General features: G+C 37.7%; 1 protein-coding gene across 1 annotated transcript in view; it reads right to left on the bottom strand.

Annotated features, from left to right (window-relative positions):
- Nucleotides 1–497: 497 nt before the first annotated feature.
- The window catches only part of Rfx7 (regulatory factor X7), an 84,698-nt gene continuing 72,840 nt past the window's right edge, over nucleotides 498–12,355 (bottom strand). Inside the window, exons 7-9 of the mRNA XM_004835343.3 lie at nucleotides 11,030–11,237; nucleotides 7,639–7,934; nucleotides 498–6,508 (exon numbers count right to left, since the gene is read on the bottom strand). Of these exons, the coding sequence (XP_004835400.2) occupies nucleotides 3,239–6,508; nucleotides 7,639–7,934; nucleotides 11,030–11,237 (3,774 nt within the window). The 3' untranslated portion in view covers nucleotides 498–3,238. The remainder of the gene's footprint in view (nucleotides 6,509–7,638; nucleotides 7,935–11,029; nucleotides 11,238–12,355) is intronic.

The raw sequence follows: 12,355 nt of genomic DNA, 5'->3' as shown, positions 1-12,355 counted from the left end.
GTTTCATTACTTTGCAGGAGTTGAAATTTCTGGCCTTTTCCATCCTGTCTGCAACAAATTCCCCAGCTTCTGGCTTACAAGTTCAGTATACTTTTCATTTTATATTTCTGGTTCATGGAGGTGGACTTTTAAATTTCTTATTATTTTTCTATTCAATGCTGCAGATATACATCTAACTAGATACTCCCTGGCTCTTTTAAAGCAAATACTATGCAAAAGATGACTTTTCTTTTATCTTTTTTGGGGGCACAACATAAAGCTCTCTGCTATGCACTAATGGTAATATATTGTAAGTGAACAGGAAAGCTCCAATACATGAAATGAGATGTGTTCTAGATTAATAGCAAAGAAGATTAGCAGCACTGTTCTGCCTTCATGTTCATTTTTACTACTCTAAATTTCATAAGATCAAAGGAGGTATGGCATTGGGTCTATTTATAAAATGGTACATTGCCTATATAAAATACAATCCATAAATCATCTTAAAATCCAGCCAGTTTAATATAAAATGTTTTTAATTGTTTTTGAAAACATTTAAAAAACAATTTTGAGCACTTTTAATAAAAAAGAGAACTGAAATGCTACTGCAATATTCAACTACTGTAGTTTCAGCAGGTACAACAGACAACAAAACACTGGGGAAATCTGACTTTTTGCACTAAATGAAAACATGAAACAGGGCTTGTTTTTGTCATTTATGGTGTAGTAAAGCACACTGCAGAACAAGACTATTATTTGAACCTCAGATGCACTGCACAAAAAACATTTTCCTTCTTTTCAGTTCAAAAGTCAGTGCTTATTGCAATTATATGCAAAATTATTTTCTTCATGAAGTCATCATGATAAACAGTATGCAAAATGTTTTAACATCGGAACAATGAAAATAATCTGAGAAAAGAACATACTCGACAACAACTAAGCAGAATTAGTAAACATAAAAAAGTAAATAACTTGTGAATAACTATGCTTGTCTGGTTAACACAACCAGTTTCAATACAGCCAAGAAAAAAAAAGTGGTTACAGGAATACCTAGTACTGTACAAGATAAGTCAGTAACACTCATGCACATTTGTGATCATGTATTAACATGGTGAAGCAAACTAAATTCTTCCTGCTGTAATATTCTCATGTAAGAGAATAAGAAATAGAAATATCTCATTGAGATCAATGCACATTGCTACATAAGACAATTGTATCTGTCACTTTGATGACATTTTGTCTTTTCATAATGAAACACATTTAAAAAGTTTAATCTGTGGACTGTATTGGTTGCATTTATCCTAAGAGATGTGCCTACCACAGGTTCAACAAATTTAGTGCAATATTATGAACCCCAGAAAGTTTGTTGGACGAATTCAACCAAATTTAAAGAGTTTGCTGCAATACTGTACAAGGGGTTAAAAATCCTCCAGTCTTTATATTTTTATCAAAAAAGATTTCCATTATTTTTATGTTAGTAGGAAGCTAATAGTGTAAACAAGGGATTAGAATGGCCTCAAAATCTTTTCAGAGTATCTCATATAGAAAGGCTCCCATCATTTGTTAAAAGAAATCACACAGTTTTCCTTTGGGTATTGCATACTTTGGTGTGCAGTAGTGCTGTCTCAATGTACAATGAAGAAATAATATCAAGGAAAAAACCACTAACAGATCATTAAATCAAAATAACAAACAAATGCCAATAAACTAGGACATATTAATATATAAACCTCTGAGCTGACCCTAGCACCATTTATCAAAATGTTAATAACCTAACTTTCAAATTTATTGAGCAATGAAACCTTATTAAATTAAACCCCTTCATCACATTTGTTAAATATTCATTGATAGTAGTCTTCTGAATGGTTTATGAATTAAAGTAAAGCTTAGCTGGTCTAAGATAGCACAGCAAAGAGTTTAATGTTAGCTTTAAAAGTTTAATGTTAATTTTTAAATCTCTTTGAAAGTGATCTTGAAACTCATTTAAATGTAGCTCTCAACTAGTGAGTAGATATGTCAATATGAAATTCATAAACATTATTCATAAAACAAAATGGGAGCCATAGAGAAACATTTTAAAACAAATCCTGAGTACTTTGCAATTTTTTAATCACAATAAATAAATTAAGCATGTAATAAAACGTTCCTCTTCTTCAAGTACTATTGTCCCCTTTATTTTAACAGAGTTATAAAGATTTGTGGCTTCAGTCAACCTTAGGTGGTGAAATGCTTTCTGCTAAGGTTGTAATGTTAGCTCCTTCCTGCCTGTTTTTCATAAAGATCCCATGGTCAAACTGCATAACAATATTCAGGAGCAAAGGAGTCAGTCACCAAATTGAGGAGGCAAAAAACTTATTACTAAAGTATATCATAGTGAAAAAGATTTCAAAATAAATCCTATACAGAATTCTATTTAAAATTGCAGCCATTGTGGTAAAACTAAGAAAATGCTTTTCCTTCTAATGCTCATCTCAACTAACAAATAATACATCAGTTTTCTAAAATGTATATATTCTATTAAATTACAATATGTGGAGTTGTTTTATGTGTATGTCTATCAACGTTTTAAAATGGCTAATGCAAAGTCACAAATATAAACAGCTACTAGTTTTTCCTCTTAAAAATTTTAGTGCAGCTTTTACTTTTCTTAAGTTAATACTTAATTTTCCATTATCGTCTCCTATTTAAGCCCTTCATTGTGGGGGTAAATGGTACTGAAGCCCCAGAAAGTCCTACAGAGACTTTTCATCCTACAGTAGTTCTATGCTTCAAGCCTAAATATTTATAACCTGAATATTATCCCTATTTCAAGGAAGACCTTTTTGCCTACAGTTTACCTTAACTATGACTTCATAGCTAAACAGAATGCCAACAATAAAATAACCCCTATCTAAAATTGATGGTTTCCTCTAAATTCTGTGCAGATCAAATAAAGAACTGAAATTAACTTATACAAAATAAAGATCTAGACTGCTTTTGCAAAAGCTGGACAGTGGATTCTTTACTAGCAAGCAATGTGATTAAATGGGGAACATTCTAAAATTTAAACCTAATACTTTTCTACTGCCTGCTGTCTCCAGAAACTTGTTAAGAACCGAGGCAAGTCTAACCATTTCCTACTGAAGAAACCACTTCTGCAGCAAACGCTTTTAAAATGTCACAATTAATATTAAGTTTCTGCTGCGGGAGGCACTTCCATTAAGACAAATACAATACATATGTCTTTAGATACAGTGTGCTACATGTTATAAAACACTATTTAACCCAACATTTCAACAGTAGGATGGTCCTTGCTATCTATCCACTCAAAACCTGATGAAGTCATAGAGTTCATGGATTCACTGCAAATTTGTTGAAATAACGGGTCATTCTTTAATTCTTCCAGTGTAGCTTCATCATCTTGTCCCTGCTGACGCCCTGGATCAAACAGTAGATTTGGGTCTAAGGTATTCAAATCATTGATACTGCCTGAGAGGTCAGACGACAACCTGATATCACTAGAGAAATCAGATGCAGTATTGGTGAGATCAGATGCTACCTGACCTACCAGCTGCTGGCTGGTATGCAAGCTGTCTCCACTCAACAGGTCTTTAACAGTGTTACTGAAATCTAACTGTTGCTCTCCAATTTCAGATTGTGCTTGATCATCTCCAGGAGAAAAACTGATCTGATCGGTGCTATTACTTTTGGTGAGGTAAGATGGTGTTTGGAATTCATAAACAGAAGTGCTGGAATCAATCATATTCTGTGAGTTGGCACTAGGGAAAACAGTGGAAGTTTCCAAAATCTGTGTGAGATTCATCCGGGCCGTGTAATTGGAGGGCAGGTTGTTCATTCCCAAACCTCTCACTGCATCATCATTGTCAGAATCAAGTTTACTCAACAAAACATTGGTTATTTTTTTATTGTTTGTTTGTTTTTGAAGAGCATTTGGGAAGGCTGTTTGCATCATGACTGTCAATGGAACTGACTGACTTCTCTGAGCTATGTTGGCACATGCATCTGGGTGAACATTTGTGAAAACGTGGACTTCTGGGGCTACTGGACTTCCAAAGGGGGTCACATTGGATCGTGGGATATTAGACACTGGATAGAGGGTGCTTCCACTAAGATTACGTTGGCGATGGACAGCAGGGCTCACACTCCGGCACCTGAAGTTGCTGCTGGCAGATGAAATAGTTCCTTTATTATCAAGAGGGGCAGGGACTGCAAACCCTTCCTGTTTGTTGGTGTTATTTACAGTGGCACCTTGATGCTGTACAGGAGAGACAGGAGTCAAACGACCAAAATGAGTGTCATGATGTCTGGGTTGAGACTGATAAGACTGTCCAGGCACAGCAAAAGCATGAGGTTTCCTGAAACGGTCTTCTACCAGTTCCTGGTAGCTTGGGAGAATGCCGTGGCCAGAAACCGATGAACTACCAACCCCACTATACCCATTATTCATCCATTCAAGCTTGGTTTTATCAGGGTGTGTGGCCATGGGTCTCTGCATTGGTTTCACAGGACTGCTTGAGACAATGCTGGCATCATGGTATGCCATACTGGAGCTTATTGGGGTGAATGCAAATGGATTCCTGCACTCAACAGGGCTGGGAGGGACACTACTGCTGCAGTTTGAATGGGGAGTACCAATGGGTGTATGTCGGCTACTTCCTAAAGCACTATCCACAGGTGTGGTTTGGGCTAGCCTGGAGCAAGGGCTCTCCCGTGACAGACTCTGAGAACCAGCAATCATTTCAGATGTGGGGGTTGGAGTTGGAGTTGGAGTTGGGGTAGGAGTGGGTGTAGGTGTGGGTGTATGAACTGGAGTGCCATTGCTATGGATTGGATGATAGAAGTGGGTGCTGGAGGCATGAGAAGACATTGGACCTCCTGAACTCACCGACTGACTCTGAAGAGCCATTCCCAAACAGTTACCATACGAATGGGAATTGTTCATGGACATTTGCTGTTCCATAAGCACCAGCTCTTCCACAATACTGTCTTGTGTGAGCTCGTCATCAAAAGGAAAGTAGCTTTCATTTGTCTGGGAAACAAAAGGCTCAAACTCCTTCAGTTCAGGCTGCAGAGGTAACTGATCTGAAGACTGTGCTTGAATTTGATTCAGAGAAGGTTCTTGTATCGGGCCATGGAGCTGTTGGCTGTATGTGTCCTGCGGCATTCCTTCTAATTCCCAAACAGACTTCTCTAAATCATTGATATCAGGGTGCTCTGGAATTGCCATAACACTGACATCCTGCTGTTGTTCACAGCTGGTAGATATAAACTCAGGATCCTTAGTGACTTGTTGCCATTCATTTGGATGAAAGCTGACTTCTGATTTTGAATCATTCTCCATGAGAAAGACACTCCCTTCAAGTTTTACTTTTCTATCTGGAGATGATGATGGTGTTTGCTTTTCCAAAGCTGAATCACTGGTAATAAGAGCAGAATTCAAGGCTTGATTTTCCACTGTGTGTGAATTGACATTAACTGATACTTTATTAGGAATCTGAGCACCTGCTGCTGAACTTTCGGTTTTCCCTGAATGTGGAACCTTTTGGTCCTTCTTAACACTGCCTGGTTTCTGACCTTCTATGATACCTGCAGAAAGCTGTTCCACAATTGGTTTCTTTACAGGAGGCACCTGGGACTCTTGTAATGTAGAAGACAGTCGTTTTCTTGGACTTCTAGTGCATAATTTAGGGTCTTTGTTTATTGAGTCACCATTAGATGGTGAACTGGTGCTGGTGAAAGTTAAGTTCTGAGCATCAACTGAGGGCACAACAGTGCTCTGATTACTGCCTGCTGATGTGCCTGGCAGAACTTCATCACAGCGACTTTTACATTTTGTCCTCTGGTCACTGATCTTAGTTGCTTTTACTTCAGTGACACCTTCATTTGAAGGTTTCTGTACTGCTTCATCTGTGTTACTTTTCTGCCCCGAAAGGACACTAGGTGTTGTTTGAGGAGCTTTAGCTCCGTCAGGGTTTTCTTGGCACTGGTTAGGATGCTCGTCAGATGATGTTTCAGGCTCCATTTTAACTTCTACAGCAGATGTCCCCCCAGTGCCACTGGTTTTGGGCCCAGGAGACTGAAGGGAAACAACAGAACCATTTTTGATCTGTGGAACGCTTCTGGATTCTTCTGCTGTCCCGGGAGCGCTGCTGACTGAGGCAGAGTGCTTAAGAGGGGTGTTGCTGTTGCTGGGGGTAAGGGAGATGGCTGTCATCTTCACGACATTTAGAGAGCTCACGTGTGAGGCAGGTACCACGGCAGTCTTGATAGGGCTGCTAGTGAAGAGGACAGTGGTAGGGGAGCGGATGGTGAGGGCACTGGTGTTGGATGGCTTGGGTAAGATCTGAGGGTAGCGGTGCCGCGCAGAGCGGTCCCCACCAGGGCTGGCTGGGATGTTCTGAGGTGTCTTTGGTGCCTGCTTCACAGACTGCATGTGCTGTGTGACCACCTGCACGTTGAGAGGAAGAACTTTGCCATCAGAAGAGCTCACTGGACTTGGTGAAGTTACCAACTGCCTGGTCCGCTGGACCTGTGAAAAGGTAGAAAATAAAACATCAAGTCTAGGATACACGTGTTAATCTGTACACCTGTAAGTATTAAAACATTTATTAAATGTTAATGTTAAAAAGAAACAAGACTGTATGTTAGAAGAGAATTTTTTTAGACCGGGTCCTATGCAATCAAATACACAAATGTAAGAAATGTAAGCATGCAATGTTACAAAAATATAGTAATATCTAAGAACATTACGATACTTTTCAGTTAACATGAATAAAAACTTTACACTTGTGATGAATACTTGGTGAAATAATGACTTAAGGAAGTTACAGGAAGAGGAGATAAAATCTGAAGATAGAAGGTATCTATAAGTCAGTGCCAAGAAGATAACACTGAAGGGGAGTCAGTCTTATAAAATGGGTGTACTCTGGACTTGAGTTACTGAACCACTGTGGATAAAATCCCAGCCAAAGTTGCCCCCTAGGTTAGTCTGCTCTACAGTGAGCAGTATGATCACTAGGTATTTTACGTTTTAATAATGTAACAACGCTAATGATAGGAACAAGAAAAATAAGATAAAATGTCCCTTTAATCATGTTATCAATAATCACATAAAGTATCACCTTACTTTAGCAGGTTGTGCTCTCATTTTAAAAGCCCCTCCACTATAACCTCAGTTGTGTGGAACAAGAAAGGAGTATACTACTAATTTCAATTTGTAGATAAGGAAACAAACTCAGAATGGCTAAGAGACTTGCCTAACATCCTACTCCTACATCCAGCAAGGCAAAAAGATAAGCTTACTGTATCATCTGTATATTTTACATTACAATTTTTTTCCACCCAAATATTAAGAACATAACCAAAAAGTCTACATTATATTTTCTTGGCTCAGCAAGGGATAAAACAACTTTGAAAATGAGTCATCCTTACAGAAGGCTCTCCCTTTAAACATATTTTATGCACATGTAAATCTTGGATATCTATACCTTCACCTATGGCTGTTTTATAGGTTTCCTAACATCTATTCGGAATGGAAGATGACTTGGAAACCTGTGGTCACCAAGCCAGTTTATGATGGTATCTGCACATCTACCTGCCTCTTTCCAACTGCCACTTTTAAATGATTAAGTAAGGCCAAACACTATTTAACAGAATTACCGGAATGGGACTAGGGACAGCTGCCACGACGATACCAATGGGCTGGGGAGAAAGGATCGCGGGGTTTCCATTAGGAAGATTCGTCACTCCGTTGGCTGCAGTGCCTTCTGATTTTTTTGCTGAGGATTCTCCTGGCAAGGGAGATTGTAGTTTCTGTTCCTGCTGCTTTTTTTGGATTTTCCGTTGCAACTGCTGTTTAGCATCAATAGGAGATGGCAAAGTCTTCACTTGAGGCTGAAAGGAATTACTTTCAGCTGTAGGTATAAAAGCAGAAGGCTGGGTAATTCCTGCAATTCCTGAAAGTGAACAGAAGGGAAAATAGAAATCCCCTCCTTTAGAGGAAGCAGTCATAACTTGATTTCTTTGAATATGAAGCCATCTACTGGACAAAGCAACCAAGACAGTAATTTTTAACTCACAATTTCTTTACAAAGTCTTATCAGACTTCCAAATTATAGACATTTGTCAATACAGTTTTGACATGTTAAAATATGGTCGAGCTCAGGTTCAGTTAAATCAATAATAAAGTACCTATGTCATAAATGTGTGGAAAAAATACCATTGTTCCATTTTATCAGATGTCAGTAAATTTTCCTATCCTCATCTCTAAGTAGAATAAAATTCATGCATTTTCAGGATTTTAATACTCAGTGCAGAAGGAGTGTTCAATATCTGCTGAAACCACTTCATATCTTAGGAAAAAATCCGTGTGGAGAAAACAATTTTTTCAATCCTACCAGAAATAGGTAACATTATTTTAATTGGTAGTATATGATTATTTTGGTGTGATGTGGAGAAATTAAGTAGAATTTCCTAGTAAGAATAACATTGATATTCTGCAAATTGTCACTAAGTTAATTTTTTTTCCACTAAGTTAATTTTTAAAGAAAAGAATAGCAGACAAACAGAAAAGGAATAATAAACCAGTAACATAAATTTTAAGAATTACATAATAAAACTGATTTTTTAAAAAAGCTTACTTAGGGAATGGCAGTCAGTAGAAAGTGAACTGTGGCTAGTAAAAGCAACTGTGGAGGAAGGGGAGGAAAACACTACTCTGCCCTGCAAATACACCTGCCTTCTGTCCCCAGCCCCATTTCTGCTTCTCATCATTCTAGGTAACAGCAACAACTTGGTGGAGACTGGGGAAGGAAGACCAGGGAAAGGGAAAGAAGAAGCTGTAAGTCTTTCCCACACACTCACTGCTCGGTATCCATCGTCTTTGACTTTCTTTCTTTACTGTGTGTTATTGGGGACTGAAACCAAGGGCTCTGCTAAGTGGCTAATGTCCCCAGGCTGAGCCTGAATTAGGAATCCTCCTGCTTCAGGCCCAAGTGCTGGGATTACAGATACATGGCTGTCTTTTTAAAAATTACTGAAGTAAGTACTATGTTTCTCATCACATCCAGCTGCACTGTCTACTCTGAGCCTCAGCTCAACTGCTCACCACCTGCTCACAGCTTAGATGTCTGATTCCTCCCGCCAGGGTTTCTGGCAGCAATGAGTTCCAGGCAGCTGACTTACAAAAAGGACATCTGTAACACAACCTGTTCTCAGTATGGATGGAGACTGTATTTAAAAACACCAAATTGGTCTTCAAAGAATGAAAATTAATTTGCTACCAAGTTTATTTTTTAAAAATGTAGTAAGGGCTGAGAACAAAATTTCAAGAGATTTAAAAAATGTTTTGAGTAATAATACAATTGGTAAAACATTCAGTTGTTCTGGTAATTACTTTCAAAAGGGGAAAACACCTGTTTATATAATTTTCAGTACTTTTGTTTAAAAAATTTACACTGACATCTTAAAAATTCATTCTATTCACTCAATATTTGAGTCAGATTTGTGAATAATGTGGAAAATAAGAGAGGTGGATACATTCCTTTTTCTCATGATTCCTAAATCCTCAATCTGCTGAAGTACCCTTCTTGGTATCATAGGGAGAGGGAGAAAGAGAACAAAATAAGCTGCAGGATCTACACTTTTTATAGCCTTATTCTGCCAGGATATAAGAACACAGTATGACATAACTGAATGAACCTGGGCTTTGGAGACAGACAGGAATCAAATCCAGGTCCCCTACTTATCTACCCATGGACAAGTTATTACTTAACCTCCCTAAGCCTGTTTCCTGACCTGAAAATAGACTAATATCACCTACCTCCAAGGACTGCTGGGGGAATTAAATGAGGTAACATATGTGAGCTGCCTAGCTATATTCAGGCTGACCAAGCCCTCTCTTGCTTAGAAGTGAACTGACACATTTAGGTCAAACACAGTTTACATGCACAGAAAAATTTGTACTAGTTCTTTAAGAGATTATTTTGCTGAAACTGATCCTCAACCACAATACAAGAGGTCAGATTACACAAAATGGATTGCACAGATATAATTCTGGATGTAGATCTATTGTAGATTTAAAAATATTTAGATTTCACTTTTTAAAAAAATTTCACTTTTAACTCATTTAGAAAACATGTTTCATGTTAATATACTTTTCATAGAAATAATTTTCTGTAATAAAGCAATCTATTCAACCTTTAGGTTTATAAGGTATGAATGAAATAAAACAAATTTTCTTTCAAACTTCACATAGCTACTAATTTAGAAGGAAGCCATTTATTCTAATATTTATTCTAACAGTGCTGGTAATTCCTGAAACTGTCAGTTCCAAAATTCTTCTTTGAATTAAAATTCTCATATGAGTACATGTTTTTAAAATATCCTTCACGGTATTTTATAGTAATGTTTCACACAGTTTATTTTTTGTGAGACAAATAACTTGTCTCTGTGTCCAAAGCTCATTTTATTCATAAACTTAGTTTCTAGGACAGGAATTTAGTATGTAATTTTAAAATTTAATCTCATTTTACTTCTAATATTTCAATTGCTAATTTAGGTACATATACTCAAATATAGTACATACATTTTTAAAACTGAAAAATAGCAATGGAAAAATTAATAAAACATCAGCAGGGGAATCCAAATAGTTTTACATTCTGGCACAACAGTGTACAAAAATATAGCACTAAGCGCTACAATTAAAGGGTTGTTGTTCTTATTCTGTTGGGATAACAAACCAATCTGAATTTAGTTTAAGGTGGAGGAAGAATGAACTCAAGTACTACAGGCTGGGCATGGCAGCCCACGCCTGTGATGCCAGCACTCAGGAGGCTGAGGCAGGAGGATCGCTCCAAGTTCGAGGCCAGCCTGAGCTACACAGTGAGTTCAAGGCCCGCCTGCAGGGAATAGCAAGACCCTGTCTCAAAAACAAAACAAAACCCAAGTACTATATAAGATGGTGTTCTCTGGCCAAATTCTTATTTTGCTACAACTCAAGAGAGAGCAGAGTCAGGAACAAGGAGCTTTCAGCTTAATGGTGACTTCGTACCTGCTGATGCGGCTGCCATTACAGTTAGAGCTGCCACTGACTTGGTGCCTATGTAGTGACTTTTTACAAGAAAGCGGGCTAATTCCAAGACTGTGTCAAAAGGCTGGCTTAATACTTTCTGGGCCCACTCACACACAAGACGGCAAGCAGAAGAGATAACTTCCTCATCAATATTTTGAAGCTGCCCAGAAGGTTCAACTCCTTCCAACTAAAAAAAGGAAAAAGGAAAAGTTAACTTTTAAAAGAAAGTTCAGAGACACTAAATTCAAGCACATACAAGATATATGCCCTTAATTATGGGTATAAACATGTTTCAAATCTAAAAGCTTTTCTAAAATCAATAAAACAAAACTATATTAATAGCTACATTTTCTCTTCTAAAAACATATTTTGGGGTACCGAGTATCAAACTCAGGACCTTGCACTTGCAAGGCAGACATGGTGCCACTGAGCTATATCCTTGAACTCTAAAAACATTTTTTAAAGAGGGACAAAGGTTTTTTTTATGAGTATATATTTGTGATACATAATAATTACATTTGTCTTGGGGATTGGTACATATACACATTGCATCTTGATCATTCTTACTCCTCATTCCTGAGAAAGAAATCAGGAAAACAATGCCATCCACATAGCTTAAAAAGTATTAAATACCTAGGAATTAACCAAGAAAGTGAAAGATCTCTGTAATGAAAACTATATTGCTGAGCCGGGGATTTAGCTCAGTGGTGCCACGCCTGCCTTGCAAGCAAAAGCTCCTGAGTTCGATCCCTGGTACCAGAAAAAAACCAAAACAAACAAACAAACAAAAAACCTGTATTGCTCTGAAAAAAGAGGTCAAAGAGGATACTAGAAAAATGGAAACCCATCGGTTATTCTTGAACAATTACTGTTCATCCATTGTTCTTCAACAAGTACTGTCAAAAATGGCTGTAATACCAAAAAATGATATAGTTAATGCAATTCTAATTAAAAATTTTAATACAAATTACATATCTATAAATAAGTAGCTTTAGGTCTCTGTTCTCTCAAATTTCATGTTGATGCAGTTCACTTACATGAACATCTTTAAGCCACTGTAGAATTTTTTTTGCTTGTTTACTTTGTAAAAGGCACAGTTCTTGGTTCCTGGTTTTATCCAAATGATTTTACAGGATGCATTTTAATTTTGGTACGGCCAGGTGTGGTGGCGCATGCCTGTAATCCCAGCACTCGGGAAGCTGAGGCAGGAGGATCGCTGTGAGTTTGGGGCCAGCCTGCGCTACAGTGAGTTCAGGGATAGCCTGAACTACAAAGGGAGACCCTGCCTCAAAAAAACAAAAAGAA

Source organism: Heterocephalus glaber, unplaced genomic scaffold, assembly GCF_053883595.1.
Source record: "Heterocephalus glaber isolate CG9 unplaced genomic scaffold, H.glaber_assembly_v1.0 deba00000122, whole genome shotgun sequence".
NCBI lineage: Eukaryota > Metazoa > Chordata > Mammalia > Rodentia > Bathyergidae > Heterocephalus > Heterocephalus glaber.
Note: the sequence above shows the minus strand (reverse complement) of the source record. Positions and strands in the feature narration are given on the sequence as shown.